The following is a 27,213-nucleotide window of genomic DNA, read 5'->3' on the forward strand; positions in this document are numbered from 1 at the left end:
ATGGGAGCTACTTAACTATGTTGGATAGTAGTGGGAATATCCAGTAGATGGGGAGAGATTGATAATATTGAAAGATAGCTGATAGTTGAGGTAGTGACATCCTTGGAAACAGAATGAAGATATACAGAAAAGAGTACTAAAGAGAAAATTTGGTATTACTAGACATATAGTCCAAGTTTATAGCACTTATAGAGTTGTTTAAACTGTAGCTAAGCATACAGGATTATTTATTCATCCCCAAATTTAAGAAAATTTTGGAGCATCTTATTTCTCAGGCCACATCCATGATTTGGAAATTAAAATCCACAGTCTTTTTATTTAAAGCTTTTTTTTTATTTAAAACTTTATCATAAATCTCTGAGTCTGTGGAATCTGCCTAATAAGTGTTCTGTGATAGCTGCTGCCAAGAGTCAGCCTTTTGTGTTCAGGTCTTAATACCACATGGTATGGATTTAGAATAAGTTCTTATGGAGCTGGGCTGGAAGAAGAATAGAGTATGGCACTAAGCTGATAGAGAGAGGCATACTATCCAGTCGGCACATCTCAGTAGCTATGGGTATTGTGTTGAGCCTACTCATGACTTAGGGTGAGCATCTGCTTTCACAGTGTATACTCCATAAGGGTGATGGGAGGGTGGCTCTTTTATATTTGAATCTTACTAAGAAATGCTGAATCCATAGCCAAATACAGATTTTCCTTTAGGTCCCTCACATGGATGGGATCTTAGGTGGCCTGCCCTATATGATATTCCAGGGATACTGTGTGAAAATTCAGATTTGTTAGTACTCTAACCATTGTCCACCAAGGAGCATTCCTTTCTTAAGTTGGAGACTTTCCTTCCTTTCCCTCTTATTCCTTTTTGGCCTCTCTTTCTGACCCATTCATCATTCTTTCTTTCTTTCTATCTATCTATCTATCTATCTATCTATCTATCTATCTATCTATCATCTATATCTATCTATCTATCTATCTATCTATCTATCTATCTATCTATACCTTCCATCAAGAACTAAATGCATTTTCTATAAGCAAGTACTACTCTTGGATGAGAACTAAAGAGATTGCTAACTTCTGGTCAACCATAAGTTTCAGAAAATATTTTTAAAAATTTTTAAAATTTAAAAATTTATATTAAAGTAATATGTCTTATAAAACACTGAAATACAAAGATATAAAATTTGAAGTGCAAATTTGTTCCATTCCCTAAAGATAACTATTATTTTCAAAAGGTTATTGGCCATCTCTCCATAACTTTTCTATACATAAATAAACTAGAGGTAAAAGCATAATATATACATTGTTTTGCAATATGCTTTTTTTTTTTAGCTTAATAGTATACCTAGAATAATTTTCTGTATCAGTCATTCTACTGGATGGACATACCATTACCTTAAGAGCATTTTAGATAGAATCAGATATAGTCCAGACAAATTTCCAATTTTGCCTTGGACCCTTGCAAAAGTTTAGCAATTGATTGTTTCTTCATCTATAAAGTAGCGAGACAAGTGGCCATTTCCCACATTCTTCAAAAGGAAATAAACTTTCCCTTTGTTAAAGATACTAATTTGAAATAAAATACATGGTTATAATAATGAATCATCATTTTGAGACTGAAATAAGAAAAGAGAAAATTCTTAAAAACCTAGTAAATTCTAGACAGTCCTCCAAATGCATTAAATAAATTTCTGTCTCAAAAGAGACCAGATTGATGTGCAGAGAAATCCCTCTTCTTGAGTTGTTCCAAGCACAGAGAACCCTGGTCTTTTTTCATGTATAAAAATAACAAATGTTAGAATAGTATTTGTAAATACACAAATCGCCATATTCTACCACTTAAGTATCATTTAACTTTATAAAAATGGCTTATATTTTTTTAAAAGATTACATTCAGAAAATGTTATCTGTGTCTTAAATATATCTGCAATTCATCGCAGCGCTATCGTGTAGGCTGAAATCAACTGTTCTACACTTAGCAGAGTAATTCTTTCCGTGTATAGTGCTTTCAAAATTGACACTGAATACATTATAAATTCTGGAAACAAAATATGGAATAAATGCATGAATTTTAAATGATAGAATTAATTAAAATCCTTTACTGTTATTGACATGTAGGATTTTATAGAAGCTTGGTTGAATAATATTTGCATGTGATTTACATTCAATTTCCCCATACTCAGTTTTGCATAGAGTTTGCATACATCTCAATGTATAGTAATTTCATACATTTGGATTTATACTGCTAGATGGAAAAGAGCCATTCACTAAAAAATCCTTGAAAGGTCTGGGCCTCTTGGTTCTCAGTAGCCTCATTGGACAACAATATGGGCAAACCTGCAACAGGACACAACCCTAGTCAGACTGGCTCAGTCTGTCACTCGGAGGGAGACATGAAGTTCTGTCAAAGTGTATAGTACCTTCTCTGAGCACACCCCTAAAACTTGACAGATGGTGGAAACTACCCTAGTTCTCTTCATCCTTCCCTCTTGATCTTAACATCCAGAAATATTTATAAATATTTTTGAACTCTTAATAATTTTAGTTTGTTCAGTATCTTGGGGAAAAGAATCTGCCATATGTAGAAAATCAGAAGGGAAGCAAGAAGAGTTGCTTCAAAATAACAGAGGAATAATGTATCTCAATTATTTATTTCAATAAAGAGTAAGGCCTGTCGCTGCTGGGAATTATTTTCTTGGCCACCTGTGTTAATGGTTTGAATAAGTTTAGGGTTGGCTGAAAGCGGTGCTTTATCTAATCAGCTCATTGCCAGACATAAATGACCCAAGAGCAACTGTCTTGGCCTCCAGTATTTACCCAGTTCTCCCATTTTCTGAGAAGAAAAAGAAGACTGGCTTAATTATGGGTTAGAGGATTCTAATTAGAATCTGAACTTCCATGACACATGCTAGAACCCTGCAAGTTACTCTGGATATTTCTGGCTGCTGTTCAGGGCCAAGGAGTCCATTTTGGCCCCAGGGATCCCAAGCATTGTTAAGGGAGTATTAATAGATTAATAACGGTTGTTCTTAAACAGAGGGATAGTCTCAAAGTTGCTTTCCGGAAAGATCAGTCATTTGGCACAATGAAGATGTTAAGAAGCTAGTAAAGGTTGGAAGAAGGGTAAAGAAGGAGTAGAAATAACAGCTGGGAAATGACTGGAAAGAATAAGATAGAACATGGAGTCCTGATTGACATCCAGATTTCCAAGCAGAGTGCAGTGATATTGTGTGGTTGTGTGAGGGTGAGCAGGAGGAGAAGCAGGTTTTAAGGCCATGTAACTTCTTAATGGATGTGGGATAATCTAGTGGAAGTTCTTAGTAGGTAGCTAACTCTTTGGTGTAGAGCTCAGGAAAGAAATCTGGGCTGGAATTTGTGGTGGTAAAAGAAGTCACGGGAGTGAAAGGGAAAATGCATAGACAAACCCACAGCAGTAGTGCTAAGACTGCTGTCATTTTATAATTCTCAAAAGTCTTAACTTCTAAAATGCTTTTGTGCAAAAGATTATAGATCTCTGATGACTCAATGTATATACTAAAGATTGCAAATACAAATAACTTCATAGACCAGGAAACTATAAAAAATAGATAAGAGACAGGTTATAGCAGAGACTAATTAAACTAGAGAAAATCTAGTCTAAGTCAATCAAGTTATTTTTTTCTTTGTTATGCTTTTAAACGTTGTTAGTGCCCAAACAAAACACAAAAAGGACTTAATCTGCAGGAAGCTAGTTTGTACCTCCAGAGTAAATTTCTATAGACCACATTGCCCATCAATGCCCTTCTTAAACACAGCCTGGATTGAAATTTCTTGGAGAGTATCAGTTTGACACCTGATGGTTATCTCCCTCAGAATCCAATACCATGTCACAGAGAAAGCTGCCTCCCTCCTTTCAAGGCAGCATTACGATTTGAGATGTCTATAATACATCTAATGAATGGACAAAAGAATGTTCCTGAAAACTCATAGTAGGGTAAGACATACTTTCCCATTGATGCCTTGCAGATGATGACTTTTTGCCAGAGTACCCACTATGGGACTAGTTCCAGGGCACCATTATTTAAAATGCTGCAATAGAAGAGTCTGTTTCCTTTCTCTATTCTAATTCCAACATAGGACAGCCTCTGAATCTTTCAGAGATTGAAAAAATCTGGTTTATATTTTGGGAAAAACTGAGAATAAGTTGTTTCTGGAAATTCTCCTCATCTCTGCCATCCTTGCTCTACTCTCTTAGAGTGTAAGGCCTTTTGGATCCAGAGCCAAGGAAACAATCAAGCTGCTGGAAGTGTCTAGTCTGAACACTGAGGAGCATTCTATAAATGTTTGAATTAGGTGAAACTGCCTTTAGCATCCTTACCCAGCTTGTTACCAGTTGACCCTCTGCTCTGGTCTTCATTAGAGCTCCCAGCACACAGACTAAAGAGGTTGCATATGATAGAATCTCTTCCCTCCTTCATTGGGCAGCTGTATGCATTATCTTCTCTAAAAATCAGTGCTCTGAAATATGAGTTCACTAATAATATGCTTGGGCATTTGGTTATCTCTGGTCTCCCAAAATAGTTTTCTTCTAGTTGTAAATTTGACCCAGCTATTAATGGAAAGAACTATTTAAAAATGTAACTTTGGTCCATGGACAATTTCCTTCCCCAAACTTACTGTTTTTATAGCTTTGTCCTTAACTGAAGTCTCAGCAAAGCCCATGGGAACATCAATTTTCGTGCGCGAGTCACAGCTGTTCCTGAATAGTTTCTGGGTGTACTAAATGAGGACAGGATGCCTGGGTGGCACCACCAGAGGCTTTCTTCTCTTGGGAGAGCCCCACACTTCCTCCTTCCTGACCCAACTGGCTCTTCCCCTGTAACTGCTGCCTCTCTCGTCTGAGGTCTGGGCAGAGCAGCAACCTCTGATCTTGGCCTGCCAGCTGATATCTAACCAATTGCTCTTGGGCCTCCTTCCAGTTTCCAGCCTCTTGCAGGTATATCTGCTGAGCAGGAGAGCCTGGAACACAGGTGTGCCCCTGGGATGTGATGCTGATAATCCTGGGAGCAGGTACAACATCCTCTTCTCGGCTGCTACCCTCCTCTTGGACTGTGCGACGGCTGACCTTTCTTCTGGACACTCCATTCAGTGATTGGTGGGGGAGCTGGTTCACCTTGTCCATGATGACCTTAATCTTCATATCTGTGAGAGAAAAGAAGTAGGGGAAGAAATGAATTTAGTTCTCAAATCAGTCAAGGTTAAGAACCATCACTTTACATACTTAGCATTCCCAAAATGATACTGTCAATTAAAGATTGAATTGTATTAGCTTATTGATTTCCAAATATCTTTAGAAATATATTTTTCCCATAAAACCCCACTGTATCCCATACCTAATTTATAATTAATATCAGTTATCTAATAAAAAATTGATAGGGGTGTCTGAGAGGCTCAGTGGGTTGAGTGTCCAGCTCTTGACCTCAGCTTGGGCCTTGATCTCAGGGCTGTGAGTTCAAGCCCTGCATTGGGCTCCACCAAATAAATAAAGAAAGAAATACAAGTAAGAAAATGAATATTTGATAATATGACTTCCCCAAAAAACACTTTTTACGATGTGGATAGGTCAACAACGATTTCTCCTTGTAAGCACAGGGGCTTACATGCAAAAACCAGACCATACTCAGGCCTTACAGAACAGGATAACTCACATTTGTATTAAGACATTTGAGCTCCAAAAGCCAGTCTTACTTAACACTGTGGTTTTTGTGGCAAATTCACAATTTGAGTATCTTTGATTTTGTAAAACATGAATATAAACACATGTAGAGATAACCTAAATCTATCAATAAACATGTATCCATATGAGTGTGTACATATATTGTTGTATAACAGGGGAAAGAGAGAAGGAGTACTAGACTGGAGTCACAAAACCAGGGTGAAATTCCCCCTTCCCTACTAGCTGGCTCTGTGACTTTCTTTCTGTCTCTTAGCCTCTCTGGACCTCAGTTGTATAATTTCATATTACTCTCAGGTGCTACTACACAGTTTACTAAAATGTGTTTAATTTTAGCAGTTCTGTTTTAATTACAGTTTTCTTCCCTTGACATTTCATTTGTTTTTTACTTTCCTATTCAGCAGAATGAATATTCAACTCAGAAGAGTACAACATTGGTACTGGCTAGGGTAAACAGATGATCTGGGTACTTTTGCCCTAATCCATCCCAATTCTTTATAGGATGTATTATAAAAGCCATAACACTTCTAAGCCTTTAAAATGTGATCATGCCATATGTGAATGAGCTAACTAACCTATCATATTACATGGGTAATAAATAAAGATGAATTAGAGCTATATAAAGTTCTACTGAAACAGTTAAGTAAAACCTACTAAACCAGATGTTTATGGTATTAAATATGTGAGAGATGGTCCCCAGAAGCAACAGAATAAAGCAGCTAAGAGTACATACAGGCTTGGAATCAAGCAATATAGTTAGATTTCCTGGTTGGTCCCTTACTCACTGAACACATGTGTGGATTGTACTAACTTTCTATGTACTTTAGTTTCCTCATCTGTAAAACAGTTATATTGATAGTATCCTCCCCATAAGACTATTTGAAGGTTCAGTAAGATGAATCATGCTGAGCACCACCCAGAATCTACAATATGGTAGACTGGATAAATAATCATCACCATAATTCAAATCACTAATGTTCAGAGTACTAATCCCTGCCAAGCACTGTTCTTAATACTTTATATCCATTCACTCATTAATCCTCATATCTACCCCATATGGCTAGTCCTATCATTGTCCTCATTTTACAGATGGAGAAACAAAGGTAGAGAGCGTGGAGTTCCTTGTCCTAATTCACAAAGCCTCCAAGTGTAGATATGAGTTTGAACTTAGCTAGCCTGGTCTTGACCATCTTTTTTTTTTTTTTAACCCTATTTTAAAATTTTATTTATTTATTCATGACGGGGGAGGGGCAGAGGGAGAAGCAGTCTCCATGCAGGGAGGCCAACGTGGGACTCAATCCCGGGTCTCCAGGATCACACCCCGGGCTAAAGGCGGCACCAAACTGCTGGGCCACCGGGGCTGCCCATGGTCTTGACCATCTAACATAACTATTTAATAGGACTCTATATGCATCCTTTTTGATGCTGTCTACAATTTACCTTAATAAAAAATGTACCCTAAATTAATATCCATGTAGATATCTTTATTTTGCACAGATATAAACTTTATACAAATTCACATTAAAATAAAACATGCAAGCAATATCAACAAGAGAGACTCTAGATGTCTCATTTGGGAGTATCTTTTTTCCAAGTTTGCTTAAATTTCGTATATACATTCCATTCTCACAAATTTTCTTAAATGTCAGCTCTTAGATTTGCATTTATTTGTCAAAGATCTTGGTTGCTTAAGCTTTGAGACATTTTCATTCTGAAGTTTCAAAAGTGCCTCAGATTTGACATCTCAAAAGAATGAACTTGTCAAATTTTTCCCGAATTTTATTCTTTACTCTCTTTACCCATTTTATTTATGCAATTCTTTTTCAGAGGCTCAAACTAGATTCCGAGAGGAATCATTCTGAGCCTCCAGAAATTCTTCATTGGAGCCTCCAGATGAAATTGAGCTCATCTATTTTCTCATTGGTTTGTTAGTTCATTCACTCATTCACTCATTCATTCATTCATTATTTTCTGAGCACCTACTATGTGGTAGACCTAGAAATATAGCAATGAACAAGAGGCAGTCTAATATCATGGAGTTTATGCTCTAGTAGTGGAGACAGACATAAATCAGAAAATGCATGGAGCCTGTTCTAGGTCCTATGATGACAAAGGTTCTAGAAACATGACCACTGCTTTCCAGGGGCTCCAGGAAACAGATCTCTATGCTGATTAAGGTGACAGTCTTATAGTGTAGGTAGCAAGTGTGTAAGTAAAATACTAGGGAAGACAAAAGAGGAATTACTTAACCCTGCCTGAAAGGTTAGGAAGACTTCACAAATTTTTAGGCATAATATGGTGGGAAGACACTCTGATATACAGTATGGCACATGCAAAAGCAAGGTATCAAGAACAAAAAAGATGTGTTGGAGACTTTGAAAATAGCTCCAGACATTGAGAACTGAGGTTGTGTATATAGATGTGGATATGGATGTGGATGTGGGGCCAGGGGTAGTAAAAGAAAAAGGTAATCATACTTGATAGAGGCCATAATATAAATAAAGAGTCCTGAAAATTCTACTAAGGAGTCTGGAATTTATTTCATAGAAGATGGGGAGGTGCTTTTGGAGTAGAGAGGTGACATATTATTTCCATCTTGGGAAGAATTGCTTTTCTATAATGAAGTCAGTGAACTCTGAGGGACTGGTGGAGGTCAGTTGAAAGACTATTGCAATACTCTGAGCAAAACATAATAAAGAACAGTAGGCCAGAGTCAAACATGCTGAAGAGCAGAATAGACAGATTCTGAGTATGCGTTACAACAGTGGTTTGGAAGAGAAAAAGACTGGTATTTATTAAACATCTACATACAGGCCAAGGACTTAAAAACTATCCCCATTTATACATGAGAGATTAGAAGACAGAAGAAATCTTGTAATCTAGAGAAAGTAAAACACAGTGTATTTCTATTGCATCAGAAAAAAAACACAAAACATTCTTTGGTGCACAGGAAAATAAACCGATTGAAAATAAAAATATTCCTCTCGAGCTCTATTACTGGTGGCTGTCCAACTTTCTGATGGCTATGGATGCTAATGAATTTTTCTTGAGTGAATACTATAAATATAAGGACATTAATACATTTTACATTTTCCTCCAAGAAATTATAGCCTTCCTGAAAACATGCGCTTGCTCTCACTCTGCTTTTATCTTCTGTAGAAATTATCTCACTGTTAGCATTGACATTAGTTTCCTTTTTTGTTAAAAGGAATGTTTAATAAAGTGGGAAACTTTCTCATATGATATATCTGGAAAGGGATTTCATATACCAAAGGCCCTAATTTCACATTCTGGCCAGTGCTAACTGTGTGTGTGTGTGTGTGTGTGTGTACACTTGCACATGACCTCAGGGCAGGTGGAAAGAGCACAAGTTCTGGAATGGGACAAACTATTGAACCCATGTCTTGGTTGACTAGAAAAACTGACCCTTTTGGGTGCCTGAGTGGTTCAGTTGGTTAAGCGTCTACCTTTGGTTCAGGTCATGATCTCAGGGTGGGGAATCGAGTCCCCATCGGGCTCCCTACTTCGCAGGAAGCCTGCTTCTCCCTCTGCCTCTGCCTGCTGCTCCTCCTGCTTGTGCTCTCTCTGACAAATAAATAAAACCCTAAAAAAAGTCAAACAGTTTAAAAAAAAAAGAAAAAGAAAACTGACCCTTTTAATTGCAGTTTTCTTATTAGTGATATGGGATAATTTGGTCTGCTATCTTCTAAAATTGTCATGAAAGCAGTTGAGTTCCAATGTTTTGGCACCTTGTAAACAATGAAGGACCCTACAAAGCTCAGCTGTTGTGTTACGGTTGTGTTGTTATTGTGGTGATGATGACAACTTGAAGAAACAGAAGAACCATTCATATGAGCATTTCACTGAAATTTAATGTACACACTGGCTTACTCATTATAAACATTGCTCTAAAAAAAGTATAATCTTTTCTAGCTTCAACATCTTAATGTCCCTATAGCTGAGTGTTCAAGTCCAATTCTTTTCAAGTACTTTAAAGACACATAGTGCTGGGTCTCTGGCTGCATCCTCTTCTGAGCCCAGAAGTCTGATTTTTTCTCCCTAATCACCTCATCTTCCACCTGTAAGAATTATCTTAAAACACCCTAGGCCTGAAATATTTTTTTCATCTTATCTTTCCACACTCTTTTATTCATCTCCCAAATGCCTCACTTCCTTCAGAAAGGACTTCCTAACTCATGTGTTTCTTATTGTCACAACACGTTGTATATAGACGGATGTATCAATATGTTTTTATACACATTAAGGTATTATGGTTTGATCTAAAAAATAGTGGGGATCCCTGGGTGGCTCAGCGGTTTGGCGCCTGCCTTTGGAGTAGAGAGGTGGCGTTTGGCCCAGGGCGTGATCCTGGAGTCCCGGGATCGAGTCCTGCGTCGGGCTCCCAGCATGGAGCCTGCTTCTCCTTCTGCCTGTGTCTCTGGCTCTCTCAATCTCTCTCTCTCTCTCTCTCTCTCTCTGTGTGTGTCTGCCATGAATAAATAAATAAATAAGTCTTTAAAAAATAGTTTCATTAAATTATAAATTTTTTTTACCAAATTAAAAGGAATTCAAGATTGTTCCATTAATGATACCCTTATTCATTTGCGTTCCAGGGTGTGTCTTTTGAAGAGGAACAGGCTAATAGTTGAAAATAACACTGAAATAGCAATTAGAGTAATTATCACATGTTGGGCACTAATTATACATATGTATAATTTAATACTTACAACAAACCCCTGATGTAAGTGTTATTATTATCTCCCTTTTAGAATGGAAGCCATTGAAGTACAGAGAAATTAGGTAACTTCCCAAGGCCACATACAAAGTAGTGACAGATCTTACTTACTTTACAGAATTCAAGATTTTTGGCTTCAGAGTCTATACTTTAAGCACCACATAATACTGTACAAAGTTGAGGACAGCAGCAGAGAGTTAAGGAAGAATGTTGGATTGGATACATGCATGTATGCAAATGTCATCTTTCATGTGCTTTATGGTGAAAACAAAGGATGAGTTTCTGGGCAAGGGGCAATACTGTCATGAACATTTCCTATCCCTGCTTTCCTTATATCTCACTTTCAAATACCTTAATCACCTTTTTACGTGTAACGTAAATGCTAATTTGTTAACCTGTGTCATATCTGCTCTCTGTTTCCCAAGAGCTGTTTTGATGAGCATTAGCAGACAGTGATCTTGTCTGTATCATACTCTAAGAGACAGTATTGGGGCAAAGGGTATCAATTTCCTGCCTCAATTTAATCTGATAACGAAGGGGAAGTGAGGTGAGGAAAGGAGGAGTAATGACATAATATAAATATATGTGATATACTTTTGATGTGGAGCAGTCAAATGAGAGACAACAATCATGTTGTTTACATTGTTTCTGTAATACACCAATTAATACGCTGCCACACCCATGTTATACCTATCTTCTCTGTGCTTTTCCAGAGTCCTTTTCCCTGGCATGTATCTGCTGTGGGATATGACCTAACTATGGGATGACTGTCCTGCCTAGAGATATAAGAATTTTCCGATTATCCTAGTTTCCCTATGGGATCTTCAGATCCTTCCAGAACTGTTCTTGAACAGCTCAGACTATATCAATTTATGCCTCAATACTTGATGACTAAAGTTTCTCATTTGACTTGGGCAACTGCTTTTATCACCTTTCCTTGTATGACAGCCTCTTCTTCCTCTTGGGATGTTCTGGGAAGGACCATTTTATGCCATCAACCTTGTCTCCCTACTACGCCCAGTCCTATGCCAACTACTGAGCTTGGTGTCATCTCCATAATTACTGCTCCCCTCGGAAGAAAAGATATAGTTTATTGAGATCAGCAAATAACCAAAGAAAAAGAAGAATAAATTGTCAGATAGAAGTAAACTTAAAAAGGGGGTGGGAGAAGACTTCGAATTTTTATCCCTTGGTAAAACCAACACCACTTCATAGAAGATGAATCAAACACTACAAGCCACCTATTTTCAACCCCTTGAAGATATTGTTGTCTTGTTTTTGAAAGACCGTCATTGGAGATCTGTTCTCCCTTGTTCTTCAAGTCTGCATCTATTCATAAAAGACTAACACAAGAGTCTCTTTCCTTTGTGGGCCCCAGAACATTTAAAAATCTCCCATGAATTATTTACATGGAAGCTCCAATCAGCAACATACCTGACAGACTCCCCAGTCGAAATGAAAGTGTACTGTGTAAAGGTGCCCAGGGAGGCTGGCCACCTCCCACTGTGAGGTTATAGACAGAACTAAGTCGGCACACATTATATGTCAGCACTGACATCAGAAGGAATCAGATCCTTTGATCTCGGACCTCCACAGGAAGCTTAGATCTCAGACAAATTAGATAAAAAATGAATTTATAGCAGATACGTGTCCTAAGGCATTCAGCTGAATATTTGGGTTTTAGGGAAGGAAGAATAGTGAATATCAAAACATATGAATTGGAATGTCTCTATTCTACTTCCACCTTGTTGGACAGTCCCCATTAAAATGGAAAGATAAGATTTCAAATGCCAGTTACAGTCCCACTAGTGGGTTTGATCAAGTTTTAGGAAGAATGAGATAAAATATGGGGCTATATATCTCTTTTCTATTAAAAAGAAGATTCAGTATTTTTGGATCCAGTTCACCATAGGTAGCTATAACTTTTCCAGCTATCCTTAACCTCCTTTGTCTTCCAAAACTTTCTTGGGCAACAAGTATATAGTGTGCCTGTGATTGTTTTAAATTTGTGTGACTACTACTCACTAGCTTCTTTTGCAAGGAGAACATCAACAATGAATCTCTCCTCACCCTCCCATCACCTTCACTGCCCATATTTTCCCATGACCTGCACTCTGTGTTGGATAACCTGGATTCAGCATAGAAGGTCAAATATAATCATTTGGACCTTGGAGCCTAAATAGGGTCTAAGGCAGACAGATGGACAGTTGATCAACCAACAAAAAGAATGCACTCCTCCTTGGTTCCTCATTTGTTAATAAAAGCAACCGTCCTGCCTACATATTGAAGAAGACAAATGCAATAATTAAGATGAATGAATCTAGATTATTTTTTCCTCAAAGTGAAAAATTATATATTTTTAATAAGAAATGCACTGCAAATCAGAAGGTATGGGAATATTAAAAGATAAAGAAAAATGCATTTAATCCTATATCATATCATGAATGATTTCCATTTAATTTTTTATAATATTCCAGCAATGAATATGTTTTAGTAAACTTGATTTAACTCATTAATCCATATGGAATCTACTTTGGTGTATTTTTATTTTTGAGAAAGAGGGAGAGACAGAGAGAGAAAGTGTGAGCTCAAGTGGGAGTGGGGGAAGGAGCAGAGGGAGAGAATCTTAAGCAAACTCCCCACTGAGCATGGATCCTGACCTGGGGCTCCATCTCACAACCCTGAGATCATGACCTGAACCAAAATCAAGAGTCAGATGCTTCACCAACTAAGCCACCCAGGCACCTCACTTTGCTGTAGTTTTTGAAATGTGAATCTAGGACTGAGAAATGTTCTAAATAGTCAAATTTACTAACCCCATTTATAGACTAACACTTGTTTTCCTTTGCTTTTATTATTCCCTTTATCATTTGTTACATTTATATATCTAATAACTATATCTAATTGAAGTTATTTACACTAATATATCCACATATTCTTGTGTTGGTATCACACTGCCTTAAAAATAGTAACCGAAATATTATTCCTTTGAGCTACCCATCCTTCCTGCCATAAAGTCAATTTCTTATTTAAAAAATTGGCTTTGTATCATTGATCTGTATTTTCTGAAGAACTTTAGAATCATCTTATGCTGTTCTATTCAGTGTAAAATGATTGCAGCTGCATTAAACCAAAGTTAATTTAGGAATTACTGATGTCTTTGCAATATTAGTCAATCTAATTAGAAGCATGTTGCAATTCCTTATGAAATCAAGTCTCCCCATTAAACAATTCAATAGAATATAGTTTATTTTTTATATAAGTCCAATACATCTCTTTTTAAGGTTGTTTTCCAAGACAGGATATTCTTTAGTCACTATTATGCATTTCAGTATGTTTCCTAACTGCATACCATTGATTTTTACATTATTTTTGCATAATCTGACATAATATTTGAGTAAGCTACTCAAGTTACTTATAAATTATAGCAGTTAATGGTTGAAATTTTAAAGTTACTGTTAAACAATTATATCATCTGAAAACCATCACCTATTTTCTCTAATACTGCCTTAATTTTGTTTTTATATCTGTATTTCCTAGCATTCTAAAATATATATTTTAAAGTTGTGATAATGAGTTATTTGCTTTTGTCTTCATGAGACTAGTACTTCTAATATTCCATCATTAAACATGATATTGGATCTTGATTGCCAAGAGCATTGGAACTCTCCATCTTATTTAGCAGGAAGCCTCTTATTCCTAGTATTTTAAAAACTATTCCTATTTTTACAAGTTTTCTTAAGGAATTAAATGCTAGGTTTTATTCACATTTTTAAATTAGGAGATATTCATATCTTTTAAATTATATGATGCAGGCATGCTATTTATTAATAATTTCCAAATATAGTTTTACTTTCCTGGGAACTTGGGACAATTTGTAGTCCTGAGATGTTTTGTTTTCCCTGCTTCTGGACATCTTGAGGCAACCTCCCCTCCCTGTCATTCTTATAGATTTGTACTTATGAAGGTAAACTGATAGTTCTTTTTATTTCATATTCATAAAATACAACATACATAGTCAATAGGACTCTAAAGTTGGAGACATAAATCCCTGAAGTTGATGGTTATTGTCACACATACATAATATCTTGCCATTTTTACATGACAATTTACAATTCCCAACATTGGGTACATGGAATGAAGAAGAAGAAGGAGGAGGAGGAGGAGGAGCCAGTGACCAAAGATCAGTGTTTGCTCAGGAGAAGGAAGCACTGAGTTCTGTAGCAGCAGCTGTCCCTCAAAGAGGAAGGCAGTAGCAAGGAAACTAAAGTGGTCCTAGCAAGCATTTTGCCTGGAAGTAAGAAGTCACATTTTGCCAGTTGTTAGGACCCCAAAGATGTAAGTCATTATCCTGTGGTTAATTTTGTGAACCCAAATAAGCTTTCCACATTTCCTTTAGAAGAGATAGAGGGCTTTTCCTATAGCAGTTGAAAAAACTGCTGGAATCCAGGATTCTCTAGAGAGGGGAAAGGACAGGAAGGGGTTTCACTTCATCCCTAACTTCATGTTTCACTCAGCAACCATTATTATAAGCGGTCTAATATCCTAACGCCCTATGGTAACAGTGCTGCTGGAATTAGAAAAGATATAGAACTTTTACAAAAGGATCTAGACCACATAAACACCACAATTATATTATATTTAAAGGGTGTTAAGTGAACAAGAGGCAAATGTTATAAAAGTTAAGAGAAGGGGATTGATCATTCCTTCTAGCTATAACAAAACAAAACAAAACTCAAAACACACACATACACACAAACGCACAAACCAATGGAAAAGGAGAAGATTGGGATCCCTGGGTGGCTCAGTGGTTTAGTGCCTGCCTTCAGCCTGGGGCATGATCCTGGACTCCCAGGATCGAGTACCACATCGGGCTCCTTGCATGGAGCCTGCTTCTCCCTCTGCCTATGTCTCTGCCTCTCTCGCTCTCTCTCTGTGTCTCTCATGAATAAATAAATAAAATCTTAAAAAAAAAAAGAAATCTGGAAAGATTTGAAGATAAGAGTTAAAAAAAAAAAAAAAGAAAAGGAGGAGATACCATCCTGGAGGGAAAAGAAGGAGTGGTAGAGTGGACATCTATGAGGGGGGGGGGGTGTGAACTGAAACTGAACTGATGATAGATCTGTGAAACAGAGTGGGTGAAGATGGAAACCAAAGATGTTACAGAGGTGGAATTGGTCAAAGTCGAACAAATGCACAGGGTGGTACAGAGACAAGAGGAGGTGAAGATTCTGAGGTATCTCTCCTGGGAGATCGGCCCCTGGTTCACCCAATTAGGGGAGCAAGGGAACAGTTGAGAATGAATGATACAAAATTGACCTTTGACAGAGCAAAGTTAGATTCGCTCCCTGACATTTCTATAAACCTGAGTGGGTGAAGATTGGACAACCAAGGCAAGTAGGATTTGAAACAATGTGATATGATTTAGGAGCTAGAGGGACTAAACATGTAACTTAAGTTGATGATATTCTTTCTCTCTTGGAGCATTCTCTCCCATCTGTAAACTCATTGAATACATGTCATTCGTTGTGATTGCTTTATATCTAATTATTTGCTGCCTAGGATTGTTCTCTCATTTACCCCCTAATATTATTCTTACATCCCAACCATACTGCAAACTCATCACAGACAGGGGACCAGATATCACTTCTTTGCAACTATACAGCAAAGATCTCATAAGGTATTAAATAAATATTATAAGGTAAATAAATACTTATTCAATATTTATTCGGAGACATAATCTAACTGCATTTATCAAGGCATTCCAGCATCTTCCATTTACATGTTACAAAGACAAATAATAGCTTCTGCTAGGGTTTCTCAACCTTGACATTATTGACATCTTGAGGCAAATAATCTTTATTGTAGGGTGGTTTATGCATTATGGATGTTTTATAGCATCCCTGGCTTCTTCTCACCAGATGCCTGAAGTATCTTCCCCTCCCTGTGAAACTGTGACAATAAAAATGTCTCCAGACAGGAACACCTGGGTCATTCGGTTGGTTGGGTATCTGACTCTTGACTTCAGCTTGGGTCATGATCTCAGGGTTCTGGGATTAAACCGTACATTGGGATCTGTACTGAGGGTGGATCCTGCTTGAGATTCTCTCTCTGTCTCCCTCACACAACCCTCTTGTGCTCATTCTGTCTCTTTAAAAAAAAGAGTCTCCAGACATTGCAAATGTCCTCTGGAGGTAGGATGACCAACTGTCCCAATTTGTCTGGGACTGAGGGAGTTCCTGAGACACAAGACTTTGATTTTTAAAACTGGAAAAGTCTTGGGATAACCAGGATGAGGTGACCACCCTATTTGGGGGCCCAAATTACCCTGGTTAGGGGCCGTTGGCCTGTGGGAACAAAGATCTATCTATCTATACATTCTAAAAAATGCAAGTACTATCATGGAGGTACACATTTAATGTTCTTGTCATCCAAAGAGGAAAATACTAATTTTCAATGAAGTAGGAGGGATTGGGAAAGACTTTATGGAAAAAAAAAACACACGTATTTAGTGGCGCTTAAAAGCTTTGCAAGATTTTAACAGGTGAAGATAAACAATCCAGCTGGAAGAAACTGTGCAAGCAAATGGATGAGAAGATATTAGACACATCTCAGAATGAGTGAGCTAGTATGGGGAGTATGAGCAGAGGGCAGGAAGGTGAATTGCAAAGTAAGATTACAAAGATAGGATGGAGTCAGGCTTGGAAGGCTTTGAGTCTTAAATAACAAGAAGAACCAAAATAAATAACACATATATATTACATACAATATGCCAGCAATTGTTTGCACACTTTAGTGCAAATCTTAACTCACTTAATCTGCACAACTATAAGTGTGGGCAGTATTATTATGGCCACTTTACCAGTGAAGGAGCTGATGGACACAGAGAGGATAGTTGGCTTCCTTGAGACCAGGAAGCAAGCCATAGGATAGTTAGAATTAAACTTGCTCTATCTGACTCCTGATTTTCATGCTGTTAACTGTCACATTCTCCTGCTTTCCGGCTAATGCTGGGAATTCATTAGATCTGATTGGCAGGATGGTGAGCACAATTATGAATGTTAAAGTCTGGTTCAGATGATTCTATATGTATGGCTGGTGACAGTAAAATATGAAGAATATATGCACCACTCTTTTCTTCCTCCATTGTAACTCTCCACCATCCCTACTGCATCCATGCAATTTTTCATAAAAGCCGTAACATGATGAGTTTACAGTCTGAATCTACTGGGCAGTGGAAACACTCAATTCCACCAGCTAAATAATTTTAGTGCCAGGGTAGTACTTAGTGAATGCAATGTGCTCATGAGAGACAGAGCCAATCTTTTGATCAGCAAAGGCCAAGAGTTTAGAAAAAGAGGAAAAAGGGAAGCTTAAGTGCCATGGAAATATTGAAACAAAACCAAACTTATTCGAAGCTAGCAGTAATTAATTGTTTCATAGCTGGTAATAATTCCTGAAGAAAAGTAGGAGATGCATCATTACTTGCCTTGGAACGGATGCTCTTTAGATTTGGACAAAGGGTAGAAAATAAGGAAACAAATCTGCTATGATCCCTAGGGGAGGATTTGGATAACATATCTTTCTATTTTTAACCTGGATGTCCCAATAAAATGGCCTTTGATACTCCCATCTCTTCAATCTAAACTTTTCCACAGGAACCCTGCCCCTTATCTCATTCCTGATAATTTATTAATAAGCCACCATATAAAAAATGTTCCTTAATAAAACACCCAGGCATTGTGGACTGCTTAATGTAGTTAATTTAAGTAGAGCAACTGAGATTCATGTAGATAGCCATATTAGATTAGGGAGAGATTAGCATCACTCTTGCTGTTTGCTTAAGAATGCAGCTGAATATGCTGTTCTTTGCAGTGCTGATTTCACATGAGCATTTTTGAACACTTGTCCTGAATTTGATTGCAATAATATGGACAAGAGGTTTCTAGAAACCAAATTAAAATGGTCTTAGATGGAATCCAGAAAGAATTCTTGTCTCTTTCTCTCTCTTCATTCTTCTCATACCCACTCACTCTAAACCTCCTACCATCTTCTGGTATAGGTCTAGGCTGGAGTATGGCTGGCTAATTTGTTGGGACATTTCTAAAAAATTAACTTCATTTTTTTCCATGTGAAAAAATACAAACAGGAGAACAAACTGATATTTTACACACACACACACACACACACACACACGCGCGTGCGCACACACCCCAAAGTTCATTGAACTAGTTAGAGGCAGAACAACATTGAATTGCTAATTTTTTGTTAAACATAGTACTAGAACCATTGGAATCATATTCCTTTCTCAAGCAGAAAATATCATGAATATTCACTATTGCTTAGAATAAATAAAAATATTATTTTCTTTAGAGTAAAGCCTACAAAGTGTTTCAGATCCATGGAAATTATATGAATATTTTTCATACACCACATCCATATTTTGCAAATCCATCTTGTCTTCTATTATCTTCCTATTTTCTATGTCTTAGAAGGACAAGGGCAAAGCAGTGGTCTGAAGTAAATGCTTACCTTTTCTTTGCTTGTCACCAATTCTAATGGCAATTAAAAAACATAACGAGCAAAATCAACTAGCTTAATGTACAATGTAAGCAAATAATGCATTTTGCTAAAAGTATGACTAAACAACAAAGCAGAGCTTAACAAACCTGACTCATTTCTTAAGGGTTCCATATTCAATCTAATTTGCATAGTTGGTATTTGGCAACTCCACTGTCTTATTTCCCAAATTCAATAATGTTGCCAGATTGGCAGCTTTGCAATAGCTAAGGGAAAGATGATATGCCTATACTTTAGTTTTCCTTTTTCTATGTAGCAAATTCAACTGTTAAACCAATTATCATCTCCTAAGAAAAAAATATGAACGTCAGCTTGAATAATTGGTTAATAGCTGAGTGAATCAGCAGGACTTGTATACTCTTAGGGTGGGGTATAATTTCCTTGAGAAGAAGTAACAAAGACTAAAGAAGGCACTAACAAATAAACTGATTCAGAAACTGACAGCCATGGGGAGAAGGAGGCCACGGCTCATCCATGATAGGTGTCTCTTGTGGGAATCATTCCTACTGTCCAAGCTTACCTTCTCCCATCATGGTGTCTTCCTTTTTAGTCTCTTGTGATCTTGGGTGTTTGGATGACATGTGAATATGACTCTTTTGATCATTAGTCTTGAATTCAGAAATATCTTCACTTTTTATTTCTAAATTAATGAGAAAAAAATGTGAATGTTTCTTGTTTTTTAGAATAAGACATTTTTATTTGTAAACAGGTCCTAAGTGTTAAGGCGTTTCTCTTCTATGCCTCAACAAAATGACTGTGATATACACACACTAAAATGCATGTAATGTATTCAGAGCTTAAGGAATAATGAAATACAATCACATATACTTACCGGCAACTTTGAGGTATCATACTGAACCACACAACAGCCATCATATATGGCTACTGAACACTTGAAATGTGACTAGTTCAAATTAAGATGTGCTATAAGTATAAAATATACACTTGATTTTGAAAACTGTAAAATATCTAGTATTTTTATATTTATTCCATGTTGAAATAAATTTTGATATATTAGGTTAAAAAGATACTAGAAAATTACATCATGTGCCTCACAGTTCATATTATGCTTTCACTGGATTGAGGTGGTATGGATTGTTACAATGCTCTTTTTAACTCTTTTTATTTTGAATTAATGATAGATTTACAAGAAGTTGCAAAGAAATGTATAGGGAGAAGTCATGCACCCCCATCCAGCCTCCTCCACTGGTAACAAACTATATAACTGTAGTATGATATCAGGACCAAGACATTGACATTGGAACAATCCATAGATCTCATGCAGCTGTGTGATTTGATTGAAGACTCCTACTTTTGACCAAAGGGATGTTTTATATTCTATTCATTTATTTATTAAATATCATAATCAAAAATATATATACATTACCTACTCATGCCAGGAACTGTTCTAGGCAATGGAAAGACAATGAGTAAGAAAGACTCAGTCCCTGCTCTCACAGAGCTTTTATTCTGCTTTGGAGGGCAGACAATAAAAATTGTAAATGTAATTTCAAATGATGCCAGGCCATGGCATATGATAATTTTTCTCATGGAAAAGCACTTTAGTGACTGAGTTTAGCTAAAATAGCTGATTTTAGGGGTGCCTGGGTAGCTCAGTAGGTTAAGTGTCTGCCTTCAACTCAGGTCATGATCCTGGAGTTCCCAAATGAGCCCCATATCAGGCTCCCAGCTCAGTGGGAAGTCTGCTTCTCCTTGTGCCCCTCTGGCCACGCCCCCTCCTACTCTCTCGCTCACTCACTCTCTTATATAAATAAATACAATCTTTAAAAAAATAGAAATAATAAAATAGTTGATTTTTTCACAGAACACCATTTTTACGTTGAAAGAACTTGGAAGAACAAAACCAGAACCACAGATTCTGGTTATTCAAACTTGGATATCTGGTAGATTTTTTAAAGTGAATGACCAGCCTGTAACTTCTATGAAACAACTGACAATATTTGCTGCCAGTGATAAAATTGAAGCTCTCATGGCAAATTTAGAATTTTGGACAGCTTACGTTTTGTAGATATCTAATTATTAAAGTTTAACAAATGCAGTTTTTAAAAAATTATACTGTGAAGTATGTCAGTATTTGGAAAATTTTTATAAATCAGTGATACAATATTTTCCAAATGGCTAAAGCATAATGTTTCAAAATCACACATAGATAAATCTCCACTCAAAGAACATGACAGATTAGTAGTTTTTCCTGTAACCAAGTACAAAAAGTACATCGAGATGTACCTTTCAGTAACTATCTATTGGCCAGTTTGGGTGCAGTATCAAAGAAGATTACCCACAATTAACTGTGAAGTCTATTAAAATACTCTTCCCCTTCTATTATGTATCTGTGTGCTGCTGAATTTTCCTCATATACTTCAGCCAAAAAACAATACGTTGCAGCAAATGTAATGCAGAAGCTGCTAAGTGAATCCAGCTTATTTTTTGATTCATGAGATACAGAGAGAGGCAGAGACACCAGCAGAAGGAGAAGAAGGCTCCATGCAGGGGAGCCCGATGGGGGACTCCATCCCAGGACCTTGGGATCAGGACCTGAGCCAAAGGCAGATGCTCAATGACTGAGCCACTCGGGCCTCTCAATTTGTTGTAATATTCCCAAATTGTCAAACACATGAGCACATACTCCTTGTATGAGAGATGAGGTGAATGGCATGCTTGAAAGTACAAGATGAATAAATTTTTAAAAAATGTTTTAAAAATGTCAATTCTTAAGGCAGACATTAAAGTTTTATAAAAATGGCATTCTTTTCATTATGTATATTTGAAAACATAATTTTTAAATGTAATAATGTTAATTATGTTAACATGCATGTATTATTGTTATTTTAAGGTGAATAAATTTTACATTTGCTCTTTTAACTTCTTATTTGGAAATACTAATCTATGAACACACATTGACAAAAATTATTTTTGGGTTTTTAATGATTACTGAAAGTGGAATGAGGTCCCCAGATCAAAATTTTGTATACTGCTGACAGACCGTACAGCTGAATCAGAGAACTCTGTTTCATGAGGAAGATGGGGAATGATACTTTTTATTCTAAAGTAATGAATGCTAATTATAGAAAATTGAAAAACACAGAAAGATATAAAGAAGAAAATACAAATTACTCATACAGAACTGATTACTCTACCATTTTTTCATAAAGTGCTTCCTGATCTCTTTACATTTTTGTAAAGAAAATTAGGAGTCTGCATCCAGTCAGGAAAGTATGTGAATTTAATACAGAGAAATGTGTCCACAGATACTGAAAAGTTGAAAGAGCAAAAAAAGAGGATAGTGAAGTAATGATATGTTAGTAACTGCAGGAAGAAGCTTCCTCTGTAACTGGGGAACAAAAGTGAAGAGATGGGGTGAGCAGAGCTTAATGGGAAGTCCCTCCATTGCTGATACACATACCTGTAAAATGGAGGACAAGAAATAAATAGGGTATTTCACAGAGTCACATGAAATTAAAACTTATGAAAGATCTTTGCTTTCAAACCAGAAAGCAACACATGCATGTGCGTGCACACACACACACACACACATTTAGATTTAAAAGCAAAGACCAAAACCTGCATTCAACAAATCACAGGTGACAACCCAGAATGAAATCCCATTCTTCTTGAGAAAGACAGTTTTCCCAGCCCCATCAAGACAGGGAGAGAAGAGGGATATCATGCTGATACTTTGTTCAAAATAAAGAACGCATCTCCTGGAGCTTCCCTTCCTCAGCATCTCTCAGAAACCCAAGCTTGGTGAATCTTCTATTTGTGGTACCATGCTTCTCCCTCTTTCTTTTCTTTATTTTGACTTTCTCTCTTTGCTTAACCTCATTTGTACTCATGCTTGCTTATCACTTTGGTTTCCTAGCATCTCCTAATATTACAAGTGTTTCAGCCCCCCATTTATTTGGGTGGAGTAAGTGATTTTCCACTACCTGGACTGCCTCCCTATCTCCCTCACTTCTGCTTTCTATGTAGAAAGATAAAAAGAAGCTTCTTTTAGGGGATCCCTGGGTGGCTCAGCAGTTTAGCGCCTGCCTTTGGCCCAGGGCATGATCCTGGCCCGCATCAGGCACCCTGCGTGGAGCCTGCTTCTCCCTTTGCCTGTGTCTCTGTCTCTGTCTCTGTCTCTGTCTCTCTCTCTCTCTCTCTCTATCATAAATAAATAAATAAAATCTTAAAAAAAAAAAAAGAAGCTTCTTTTCCAGAACTCCTTTCCCTCAGTGTTCTCTATGTCTCCAGCCTAAAAGAAATTATTTGCTTCTGGGAGAATGTCCAAGAATATAGTTTTCATGCTCCTAGAGGGAAAAAAACCCACCAAGCATTCTCTTCCTTCTTCTGATTCCCTTCCCCTTGATTCTTAAACATACTTTTTGAAGGATTATCCAGGCAGTGGAACATAGTGTGATCTGGAACCAAACTGTCTAGCTTTTTCCTGATTATGCGACCTTGGGCAAGTTACTTGGCCTTACTGTGCATCATGCTCCACCTCCATAACACAGACATAGTATTTAATACCTACTCCATAGAGTTTTTGTGGACACTAAATAAATCCATGCATGTAAAGTACTTACCATAGTGAATATTCAATCAATATGAGCTTTCATTATTATTGCTATTATTATTTAAGGCTAGGTAATCTTTGACTCTACTGTATGCATTGAATAATTTGGTTCCATGTGGTTTAATATGTTGCACTTTCATAAAAATTTCTCTTTGGGGGAAGAAAAAGAAATGTTAATATATTATACATGATGACATTTCCCCACCAATATTTTCATTCTAAAAACAAAATCTACATACTTCTGCTTTTGCTTTTCCTAAACCAACAGCACACCAGACAGCATAGAGCCAGCCATGAGGCCACTGAGCATAGGGAAACAGCCAAGATTATGGTTGACTTCTCTGACGGAGCTGCAGGTAAGACAGTGAATGACCTTGATCGAGCTGTAAAATTGGCCCCTATTAAAAAAAACAATAATAACATATCAATAAGATAAAAGATGCTGATATAATAAAAATATGTTGGAAGAGATATGTTTACAACGATATCTTCCACTTAGTAGGTTGAACAAATATTTATTGAATTAAGCGATTAAATGAACCAAAAATAAATCCAAAATTTGTATTTCTGAAGAACGACAAGAATCCAATTCCAACAATAACATGCAATTGTTCTTTCCAATTCTGTCCATTATTGATGGGGCATTCTTCCAATTCTCTCCTTTTAGTCTCAGACTAACCCTAACCTTTTCCACCAATGCAAAATTTCAATTTCACTCTCATGTTCCACTAATTAGAACAGAAATGCTCTCAGCTCCAGAATGTGTGAAACTACTTGCTCTAATGTATGTATCCTATTTAAAAATGGCATGTAACACATCAAAACAGGGGAACAGAGACTCCTACCATAGAGCCAGGAGAATTTGCTAATGTTCATGAGAATTTTGTTACCTAAAAAACTAGGAGTAGAGTAGTGGCAAATAGATAAAGCCATTCTGGTCATGATGGTGGAGCAAAGTGGACAAGTTCCTTTAGAGATGGGATCTTTCTAAGAATTCATCTCAAATTCTTTAATAGTCTGAAGAATTTCATTCTCATTCCATTATTATTTTTGAACTAAAGCATACAAAATCTGGGGCACCTAAGTGGCTCAGTCAGCTCAGATCATGATCCAGGGGTCCTGGGATTGAGTCCCTGCAGAGCAGGGAGCCTGCTTCTCCCTCTCCCTCTGCTGCTCTTCCTGCTTGTGCTTTATTTATAAATAAATAAAATCTTAAAAATAAAGCATACAAAATCTAAAAAAATAAAAATAAAAGCATGCTTATGTGCACAAAATTGGTACACAAATATTTATAGCACCTCTATTTGTAATCACTCAAACCAGTAAACAACCCACATGTTCTTCAACACAGGAATGAATAAACCAACTATGGTTTATACAGACAATGGAATACTACTCAGCCAAAAACAAGGGGGGGGGGCGGAGAAAAAGAAGAAGGAACCAAAAAAGGAAGGGAGGGAGTGAAGGAGGAAGGAATGAAGGCAGGCAGGAAAAAGAAAGAGAAGGAAGGAAAGAAGGTAGGAACATAGGAAGGTAGGAAGGAAAATAAAAAAGAAAAGAAGAAGAGAAAAAAGAAAAAAGAAAAGAAAAGAAATAGAAGAAAGAAAAAAGAAGAAACTATTAGTAAGAAAGTGACAACTGGGATGAACTTCTAAGGCATTATGTTAAGTGGGAGACATCCATCTCTAAAGGGTATATAGTTTATGATTCCATTTATATGACATTGTAGAATAGACAAAATTATACTGATAAAGAACAGGTAAGTGATTGTCAGGCATTAATCGTAGTGGAAGGGGAGGATGTGAGGACAGAGGAACAGAATAAAGGAGTTTTTCTGGGAAATGTTCTATATCTTGATTGTAGTGGTAATTAGATGAATCTATTAATGTATTTGAATCCTAAAAACATATACAATTAATTTAATGTATATTATTTTTAAATTTAAAATTTTAAATTTGCCTGTAATTTTGAGGGTGATAGATATGTTCATTTTCTTAATTGTGGAGATGTTTCATGGAAGTATATATTCATCAAAATTTATGAAACTGTATATTTTCAATATGGATAGCTTATCATATGTCAATTATACTTAATACAAAATGAAAAGTTAAAGAAAAAAAAGTTTGCCTATGAACATGAGTTAGTTATAGCCTGTGATTTGTTTCAAAACAAACCAACCCACACCAAACCTCTGCTTTCATCTGCATAATGCAGGCAAAAAAAGAATTTTTATTTTCTCTTCTCAGGGAGACATTGTGTTTTTCTTTTCTGTGCTTTCCTTGGGCTGAATCTGATAATTTGATTGAAAGTCACAGTCCGGTTTTCAGTCTGTTGACTCCTGGCTGACTTGGTCCCAAAGCTACCATAACAAAATTAGCTAGAAATGGTTCTCCTGTGTGTACATCTTATACTTGATACATACTTGGCTTATTTGTTATTAATTAGTTGCTTTTTATGAGCATCTGAATAAGATAAATCTAGCCTAGAGATGAGGGGGTGGATTTTACTAGGGCTTTGCAGAAGTAAAACAAAATGCCTCATGCTTTTATCCATTTTCAAATGATTGCTCGGTGATTGTTTACTTTGCTAACTGGATAAGTTACTGTTCTCATTCTGAAGATATTTAGAAGCTAGTAGATAAAATGAGATATATATACAAACATTTATAATACAAATCAGAATGTGACACATGCTAAAATAATATTGCAAATCAATTTTTCTGAAAGGATATTTCTCATCAATATGGTCAGGGAAAACAACCCAAAAGAGAGAATATTTAATTAGGGCTTTGAAACCTAGGCAAATAAAGACAGAAAGGAGAAAGGAGCAATCGTTTAGGAAATTAATGCTGAAAAATACTCAGAACTAATGCTGGAAAGCATTGGAGATAAATTTTGATGGGCAGTAAATGTCAGCAAAAGATCCTTGACCATATTCTGAAGGCAATGAGGTGTCAAGAAGGAAAACTTCTGAGCTGGGAAGTGGCATGAACCAAGTGAGATATAGAAGATCAGGCTGTGGAAGGGTTTCAAACACATATAATGGCAGAAGGGCAAAGTCAGTGAATCCACTTTAGATGTATGTGAGTCTAAGGCTATAGACCACCAGCTTTCAAATATTTCTGGCAGCAGAACATTAAAAAAATGTAATCTTTGACATAATCTCAATATCCTTACTTATAAACAAATTGTGCCTGTGTTGTGCCAGATTTTTCTACACTCTGAAGAGATAGCGCTGAACTCAGCAGAATTCCTGTTCCTTTTGGAATTTAGGTTCTAAAATGGGGGGGGGGGCAGAGCACATAGGCAGTAGACAAGCAAATACCCCAATAACCTTGATGCTATGTAGCAGTAAGAGCCATGAAGACCAAAGTGAGGCTGGCAGAGAGTGACTGGAGATGGAGCAGGGTTGGGAAGAGTGGTGGTACAGCCTGAGTGATGCAGAAAGGGCCTCTCTTTGGAGGGAACTTTGGGGAAGAAATCTCAGTGAAATGATGACGGAGTCATGTGAATTTCAGGAGAAAGAGTATTCCAGGCATGACAATGGCAATGACAACAAGGGTTTCTCTGGATTTGGTGGCCAGGAGCAGCCCTGGCTCCTTCAGACTCTTTTCAG

General features: G+C 36.9%; 1 protein-coding gene across 3 annotated transcripts in view; it reads right to left on the minus strand.

The window, feature by feature from the left end:
- Nucleotides 1–311: 311 nt before the first annotated feature.
- The window catches only part of PKHD1 (PKHD1 ciliary IPT domain containing fibrocystin/polyductin), a 477,678-nt gene continuing 450,776 nt past the window's right edge, over nucleotides 312–27,213 (minus strand). For all 3 annotated transcript variants that reach the window (XM_072733695.1, XM_072733698.1, XM_072733700.1), the window contains 3 exons: nucleotides 23,838–23,996; nucleotides 19,543–19,662; nucleotides 312–5,175 (listed from right to left, as the gene is read on the minus strand). In XM_072733695.1, the coding sequence (XP_072589796.1) occupies nucleotides 4,721–5,175; nucleotides 19,543–19,662; nucleotides 23,838–23,996 (734 nt within the window). In that variant the 3' untranslated portion in view covers nucleotides 312–4,720. The remainder of the gene's footprint in view (nucleotides 5,176–19,542; nucleotides 19,663–23,837; nucleotides 23,997–27,213) is intronic.

Source organism: Vulpes vulpes, chromosome 1 (assembly GCF_048418805.1).
Source record: "Vulpes vulpes isolate BD-2025 chromosome 1, VulVul3, whole genome shotgun sequence".
Classification (NCBI taxonomy): Eukaryota; Metazoa; Chordata; class Mammalia; order Carnivora; family Canidae; genus Vulpes; species Vulpes vulpes.